Source organism: Typopeltis vanoorti, chromosome 6, assembly GCF_054136105.1.
Source record: "Typopeltis vanoorti isolate ZY-2024b chromosome 6, IOZ_Tvanoo_1.0, whole genome shotgun sequence".
Taxonomy (NCBI): Eukaryota; Metazoa; Arthropoda; class Arachnida; order Uropygi; family Thelyphonidae; genus Typopeltis; species Typopeltis vanoorti.
The window spans coordinates 109,414,777-109,423,946 of NC_143554.1; the positions used below are offsets into that span (position 1 = coordinate 109,414,777).

General features: G+C 33.6%; 1 protein-coding gene across 1 annotated transcript; it reads right to left on the minus strand.

The window, feature by feature from the left end:
• Positions 1 to 318: 318 nt before the first annotated feature.
• Positions 319 to 1,235, minus strand: LOC150105793 (thiol S-methyltransferase TMT1B-like). The gene is made up of 2 exons (XM_090394562.1): positions 960 to 1,235; positions 319 to 534 (listed from the first exon to the last, which is right to left on the minus strand). The coding sequence occupies exons 1-2, from the start codon at positions 1,233 to 1,235 to the stop codon at positions 319 to 321; spliced, it is 492 nt and encodes a 163-aa protein (XP_090250688.1).
• Between the last annotated feature and the right edge of the window lie 7,935 nt (positions 1,236 to 9,170).

The following is a 9,170-nucleotide window of genomic DNA, read 5'->3' on the forward strand; positions in this document are numbered from 1 at the left end:
TATTAGTTTGATTTGCCATTTCAATTATTTTTAGTTTAAATCGAACTTCACATTTTCTTCGTTTTGTTGCTGGTTCCATGATTTTAAAGGATAACAATTTTAATAATCCTAAACTTAAAAAAAATGCAAAATTAATAATTTTGTATTTTTGCATTAATACGAGAAAGAAGAAATTGGGGGGGGGGCGGTATAGGATGACCTTATACGTCGGTCATCCTATACGCCGACATATACGGTAATTCCACATTTATCTTAATTGTAAAGGGCGTCATACTTTGCAACCTCATTAATAATAGTTCAGCTACTTGGTTGCAATGCCTAACAAACTATATCTGATGTAATTACCGGGCTTGATATTATTACAGTTTTACATGTCAACTCTGAGAAGACAGCTTTCTCCACTAGAGGGCGCACATTTCTGAAATGGCAACCTGCTAAACACACGCTCCAGATTGGCTCAATTAGCCGCTGCATAAACAATCCACAGCTGTTCTTCGGTCCCGTCACGTGATCAAGAAAAACGTACTTTCCACCCTGAAGAGAAAGAAATGAAACAGTTTAAAAGTAATCAAAGTGAGTAATAAATGCCTGCCATGTATTAATGTGTTAAAGGGAAAAATACGAAAAGAAAGAAAAGAAAACTACCATTATAAATATCGTGTTATTCTTGTCAGTCATATTATTTTTCAGTCCAGGATGGCAGTGTTTATTATAGTCGTTTACAATTGGGTTAAAAATAAAATAACGATATGAAATAAATAAAATAAAAAATATTAAAAAAAAAAACTTTCATCTTCCTTACTAAAGGTTTTCAACGTTTTGTTGGGTGGGAGTCGCATAAAAAATCGAACACTTGCATTTTAACTAACCGATAACACTTAATTTAGTCAAATATTTTTAAGCACGCTATTAAGTAGTTTCATATTAGTTAAATTACATAATTAAGTTTATTTTCTTACCGGAACTAGAGCTCTCCTGATTTCTTTCATACATTCACTGACGTCATTAACAGAACACATGACGTAAGTAGCCACTAAAATATCAACGCTGTCATCTGGAATTTCGGACATGTTTTCGGCCCCGGCGATTACAACTTTATCGAGTCGAACATGTGGATAATCGTTCAAGGTTTTACTCAAATACTTTTCAAAATAAGGGTTCACGTCCACTGCAGTTAACAGGGTATTATCAGGGTAGAACTGGAGATTAGGTCCACTTCCAATTCCGATTTCCATTATTTTTAAAGGACGTTTCTTTTAAAGCCTTAAATTTTCCAGATCGGCCATAGCAAATAACTTTTTTCGGAGAGGTACGAAGTACTTATTAGACGTAGGAATAATCAGCATGGAAAACACTGCAGCAAACCAACTTTCACGCAGAGGCTTGCACACTATTAACGCTATTACAAATGGCAGCAGAATAGCGCATGCTAAGAGCCATGCGAATACGGTGATTACAAAATACAAGGCAATTTCTAGTCTTTTTTCCATTGAAAAAGCAGCACTCGAGACTTTTAACTAAGCGATATTTCAAATAAACAAAATCTTACCTATGGTGACTTTACGTTGACAGCGAACTGTAAAGTAGCTGTTCAATTAGCTTCAGAATGTTTTACGTTTTGAATGACTGATAATGTTTTCTTATCCAATACGAAGTTATTTGACTTCGTATTGAATAACAAAAAAAAAAAAATTCAACTTTTTGCAATACTGAAACATGATGAGCTCCTATAGGAACTCGTTAAGCAACACTTATGTGGATGTTTCGAAATTTGAGATCGATGACCGTTACACAATTCTGGTGTTCCCCGAGTTGAAAATGACTAATGGTGATTATAAACCAACAAAGAATTTATTGTAATAATCTCAAACAGTAATAAAACATCCTAATTTCTGTATTCGCCAGAATACAGAAATTAGGATCATTTATATGAACCAGGGCCGTCCCTGGTTCGAATAAATGATCCTAATTTATGTGCGAGGGCACAACCTGCACACCTTGCGGGTGTGCAAGGTGTACCCCGCACAAAGGCGTCGGATCAGGAGGGGAGAGCCATTTAAAAACGATAATAGTACCTTTTTATACAGTGCTCTTATTCATGAAGTAAAACTTTATTTATAGATTGCATGACTTAAACAGTAAAACGATAAAAAAAATGAACAGTAAACTTAACAACCGATTAGCCACTTTATTTGGACGTATTGCTTCACGAGTGGTGCGTCAAAGCAGGTTTGAACTGTGTTGTTATTTTTTTGTGTTAATTGAAAAAAAAAATTTTTTTTTCAGATGCTCTATTTTTATGTACACATATGAGGGAGGATGGTCAGAAAGTTCTCGGCCTCGACGATAGATGGCAACACTATCGGCACGATTTTTTTTTTCGAAGTTGGTACATCTGTCATAAGCATCCATGTGAAATTATAAGTCATTCTATCAAGTAGTTTGTTTTATACAGCTATCTGAAACAAAAGCGTTGTCTCTATCCCATGAAATGGTTAAAAGTGAGTAGCATGCGTTTATAAAATTCTTTGTAAAAGAAAGTTTGAAGCCAAAAGAAATTCATTTGGAGTTCATGAAAGTTTATGGGCGCTCTTCTCCTTCGTTTTCAACAATTAAAAAATGGGCTGCCGAGATTAAACGTGACCGTACCAGCCTTGAAGATGATCCACTTGAAGGACGTCCAAACAATGTGACAACACCAGAAATCATTGATCAAGTGCACGATATGGTATTGGATGACCGGCGAGTCAAAGTGCGTGAAATCGCTGAGACTATAGGCATTTCAAAAGAACGTATAGAATATATTTTGGATAAAGAATTGCAAATGAAAGAGATTTGCGCAAGATGAGTGCCGCGCTTACTCACAGCAGATCAGAAACACACTCGCGTGAAAATCTGTGAACTGTACTTGGAGCGTTTTAACAAGAATAAAATTGATTTTATGCGCCGATTTATTACTATGGATGAGACCTGGATTCACCATTACACACCAGCAGTCTAAACAGTGGACAGGAGCCGCTTGTTCAGCGCCAAAGAACACAAAGTCGGTTCCATCAGCAGGAAAGGTCATGGCATCGGTATTTTGGGATGCTAAAGGCATTTCGATTATTAATTATCATGAAAAAGTTAAAACAATAACCGAGGAATATTATTCCGATCTCTTTACCCGACTAGATGAAAACATTCGTGAGAAAAGATCCGGTTTGAAGAAGAAAAAATCATCTTTCATCAGGACAATGAACCTGCTCACAAAGGCTTTAATATTCCCATTTGGCAATGGGAATATTAAGGGATCCTCACTATGAATTGTGGAACATCCACCCTATTCCCCAGATTTGGCTCCCTCTGACTTCTATGTCTTCCCAGAATTAAGTCTCATCCTCGATGGTCAGCGTTTTTCTTCTAATCAAGAGGTGATTGCAGGTCTTACTGAGAACCACTACAGGGACGGGATAATGCGCTGGAGCATCGCTGGAATAAATGTATTAGTCTTAAGAGAGATTATGTTGAAAAATAAATAAATAAATTTGAAATTATAAATTCGTTTTTTCATTGTTAGGCCGAAAATCTTTCAGATCACCCTCGTAAATAAAAATTTCTTGAAATTAATTTCATTTTAATTTGCAAATTCTGTTTTCAGGGGTCGCTGAAATATAACTTTGAACAAAGGTGCCTACTACTTACTGGACGGCACTGATTCGAACTCCCAGAATCTCACATTAAAGCTTTAAATAAACGTCTAACTTTAATTATATTTGGCAATGGGTTTCTCAATGAAGTCAGAAACATGGAGTAAGATTCCTGAAGGTGTGTTAAAGGAAAGGTAATACTTTCTTTAGGCTTTCCAACCAAGACACCATAAAAATTTGGTTTATTACTTATATTTCATGCTTTATCAATAAACTGATAAACTGCTTCTATATAATTATCATCTGTCCCGACAAAAATTATATAGTGGGGGGGACGAGTTGATGGATTGGTGCGTGTTTCACTGCGGTAATGCTGAAAATCACAATGAGTAATTTCAGTGCTTTCGAAAAAAATTAAAAGATCCAGACTTCTAACTATACAAATACTGTATTGCGTATATACACATCCTACATACACATTGTAATTTTAATTACAATGCGTACATTGTAATTTTAATTGCAATGCGTACATACACATTGTAATTTTATTAGTGTTTAAAAGTATCGTGCACGTAAAGTCGGCTCTAATTCAAAACCATTTATTTGTTGTTATTTTGTTGTATTAAAACTCGGCTTGAAGCAAAATGCTTATAATTTATTGTGTAGTTCTTAATTCATACAGTTTCAGAAACTTTAGATATCATATTACGTTTTTATATTCTCTGGCAGACAATAAATCTTAACTGAAATATCTGCTTAATTTAAATGATATCATGAATAGCGAGACAGACTTCAGACACTGCGCATCGCACTTCAGCAATGTAAAATATACAGAAAACACAATACGTACCGTTACCAAGAAATTACTAACACCGCCAGTTTTTATAACAGCTAAGCATGGGAAGTATTACATTAAGCATCGATTTAATAGAGATAGTTCAAACAGTGGCACACATTTATTCCAATGAGACTTTTACTGGGAAGAAAAGTTGATTGTTTTGAAGACAATATGATAGTACTTTGCGTGGGGACTTTCGTGGGTTCGAATCCCGTTTATGACTCCACCAACATATGGGTTTTTCAAACGAAAGTAAATTAGTTAGTCTCATATGGGGGGGGTATCAGGGATTCTCGTCCCTAAACTAGGCATATCCGCAAGTAGAACACACACAATTACACACACAAAAAATACATCAAAACCTATATCAACAATCAAGATCGTACCAAATGTCAGTTTGGACATCGCGGCAGATGTATTATCATACTGTAATAAATAACTATTGTTTCTTGGCATTAACAGTGAAACGTTGTGTGATTATGACTCGATTATGTGAAATTTTGTTTTAAATGTGGAACGCAGGAGGATAGAGGAGGAGAAAGTGTTGAATAATTTAGTTTTAAGGACAGTCCACAAATATATATTCATTTGTTAAATATTTTATTCCAATTTTTTATTTAGTAATATGCATTTCGTATTCTAAAATCATACTATGATTTAAAAAATTTTTTTTTTCTTTCACTAAAAATTCACTGTTAATTTCTTGGAGTTGGGAGAAGATTGTTCTTTACTGTATTGACCACTTTGATTGCACTTGTCGATCCAACTCGTACTGTGATGAGATTGTATAATAAGAAGGTACAGCGTTATTTCGTCAATCAATGTTTTCTTCAGAGTTCTTGAGAGAGTCTCCAAGATTTGGTTCTTTTATTTAAACTGATTGACAGTCTTCAAATTTAAAACTTGATATTTATAAATTTATAAAATTTTATAAATATTTATATATTTTAAATTTTATAAATATCATAAATTTTAATTAAAATGATTAAAATATAAACTTTAAATTTTATCCATATTTATGTATTTATAAAATATACTGAAAAAATATCCAATCATTGAAACTAATTCAAATATTTCTCTTGAAAATTATAAATTTCTTTATTTTCACACAACAGATTTTAACAACGATCTAACATATTTTTAGATTAATAATTCGATTTTTGAAAACAATTATTTCGTTTAATACTAGAACAAAAATATCTGAACATGATTTTTATTTATTCGTTACTTGAAGATTGAGAAATAGACATGCAACAGATTTCCGATTTTGCAAAGATTGTCATTTTACAAAGCCACAAATACAGATCAAATATTATAGACTAATTAATAACGCTAACAGGAAATGACGTAACATAACAGCATTAAAATATTCCACTAAATACGCAGGTGTGTTGAGAAATTAAAGTAAAATAATAATAGCGCATTTATCTCCGATACAAATAATGCTTTGTAACGAATATTGAAGATCATTCCGTTACTTGATTGCAATACCTAATAAATTATACTTGACGTAAATTGTCGGTTTGACAACATCGCAGTTTCGCATGTCAACTCGGAGAAGCTAGCTTTTTCCACTAGGGGTCGTAGTGTCTGTTATGGTAACCAGCGAAACATGTACTCCATAATGGCTTTATTAGTCGCTGTAGAAATAATGTCCAGCTATTCTTCGGTGCTGGTACATGGTCAAGAAAAAAGGTACTTTCCACCCTAAAGAGATCGAAATTAATATAAAAACTAAATAAAAGTGATATATATATATATATATGAAAAAAAGAAATAAATCAATAAACACTCACCATTTTACAATTTAGTGCTACGTAAATTTAAAAAAATTAAGTTTATTTTAATAACTACAGTGCAGTTGTTGTTTTGAACTGCAGAGCTTTTTAGTCTGGTATGATAGACGTAACTTGTAGCATCATATTATTTTCTGCCTTTAACCTGCTTCTATGTTTAGTTTTATTAGCTGCATATAGTAAGATTGTCTTTTTACAGAGATATGTTGTTTTTGGAAAAACGTATCAAAAACTTTAAAGCTTGATCAGCAATTTCTGGATATTCCTCATATAAGTCAATCCAAAAATGTTGAAAGTTCGTTTCTTTAAATTTGGCTTTCAATTCATAATTAGTTGAAATTTCCATTAGCTGCTGCCTCTCCTTCCAAGACAAGGCTTGAGTATTTGTGGAGTCAAGAAATGGATCTTGAATCCTAAGAAAATGTTCTATATTAGAAACGAAATATTGGCCAACTAATTCGCTCAACTTAGATTCAGAAGCTTTTATATCTGCATGCAGGGGAAAACTGGTTGGCGAGAAGAAATTCACAGAGATGTTCAATTCGACAACTTTGTCGAATTGAACATGTGGATAACCTTTCAAGGTTATAAGAAGAAACTTTTCAAAATAAGGATTCACGTCCACTGCAGTTAACAGAGTATTATCAGGGTAGAACTGAAGATTGGGGCCGCTTCCAACTCCGATTTCCACTATTTTTAAAGGACGTTTCTTCTTAAGACTTCAATTTTCCAGGTCAGCCATAGAAAACAATTTCTTTCTGACAGGTATTATGGAATTTGTAGTCGTTGGTATAATCACCATGGAAAACACTGCGGCAAGCTACCATTCGCTCAGAGGCTTCCAAACCTTTAATTCTATCGGAAAAGGCAGCAGAACAGTACAAGCTAAGAGCCATGCGAATACGGTAAGCACAAAATTCAAAGCAATTTCCAATCTTCTTTCCATTGAAAAAGCAGCACTCGAAGCAATTTTATCCAAACAATATTTCAAATAATCTAACTTTCAAGTGCGATTCTTACTTAACAGTGATATTTGAATTATCTGATTCAATTCGCTTCAGTTCGTTAATAACACATTCATTATTGAGCTGTTCGTTTGATAAGAACAGGTTTTAGAGGAAATTATTACGTACATGTAACTGCAAAATTTCATGTTAGTGAGCTTGAAACGGCAGTTTTATTCACAACAGTAAGGCTTGCTGATTACAAAAGTCGAGTTATTCTCATGGAAAGAGAAGTCTTGCTATATCTGGTATTTGAATATTGAATTTGAATGCATTTATTGACGAAACCGTCTAGATTGCTCAACTTCGGTTTCAAATTATAATTGAAGTACTCGGTGAAAATTACCAATGGAGATTTTGAAGCAGTAGTAGAGAGGATTCGAAAGATAATGAATTCTTGTAAAATTCCCCAGTAGTAAATATGAATAAAATTAGAATATCTAGGACGGAAGTGTTCTATAATTACGGAAGAAGACCAAACGAGTCTCACAAGAGAAATTGGTTACAGAAATTCAAGTCGTTTAACTTCCGAAATCCCATATAAGAATTTCATCCCAACTTTGATTATATTTCGCAACACTTTTCTCAATAATGTTACAAAACAACAAGCGATTCCTGATATTTTTTTTAAATAAAAGTATCGTAATACTTTTTTTGTTTCTTGGAATAAACTGCTTCATCAGAATAATGATCACGTACTCGCAAAGGTTATAAAAATGGATAGCTATCAAGGAAGTATACAGGCAATAAGTGTAAACAATGTGTAATAAGATCACACGACCTTAAGAAATATCACAGATTTAAAGCACGCCTAATAATAAATGAAGGATGGAAAGGTGAGGGGAAATGAAGTCATGTAGTTCAACAGAGTTTCACATATTCTTCTGTTTGCAGCCTGATTTGGAGGATTAATGAAATTTAGATCCTTTCACACGATAATGACTCTACACGACAAGCTATACCAATGATGGTGTTCATTGCTCAAACTGTAAGTGATTAAAATGAAAGAATGTAGTTGGTTCGCAGGTAATGTTCAGATAACCACGCCAATCAGCACCTTCCCTATTGGCATCAAGATGAGTCCAACGGGATTAATACTTCCCTGTGCGCTAAAAAAACTGCAGACACGTAAGGACAAATGGCATGGGAATAATATGAATTAATAAAAACAGTTGACTGGGAAATAGGAAGGGAAGGACAGTTCAATCTTAAGGAGGGTCATTGACAAATATGTGTTTATTTTTTTTTTCTTTCTTAATATTATTTTATTCCATTTTTCCTTTAAAGGTTGGCTTCCAAGTTTCTTTAAAACCTTGAGGTAGACAGATAGACCTTGACAACGATCACGTCAAGGATAAACAGTTTATTAGCATTTTCCTCTTACGTGATAGTGTTAGAGAAGGTAGTTTATATTGCAATGTCACAGCCAAATTTTGTGTAACGGCCTTCGAGTGTGTTATATACGTCCATAAATACATGAATGGGAAATGTCTATCGAAGTAAATATAACCTTTTGTATTTGAAATAATATGAATATACTAAAATATAACGATCATCTAATTTAGAACTGTTGAGCATGTCAGTATTGTTGTTGTTCTGTTTGTGAATGACAAGATATGTAAAAAGGTAATAACGATTGGAGCTAATTTGCGCCTTGTAGTACCTTTTGTGGTGTACAAAACTTAAATACAGACTTTATCTTCCCATGAATTGTCAGCTATTTGTAATAAAGAGAAAATCTAATCCAGACTTACTCTATAGGCTCGAGAATTCTTGCTACTTTTTCGAAATCATATTGACGAAACGGATCATGTTTCTCAACTGCAGTTTCTTGTAAAAATTCCAAATATAGACTGACACTGTTTTCTTTATATTAATGTCCAAAATTAAAAAAAAAATAATA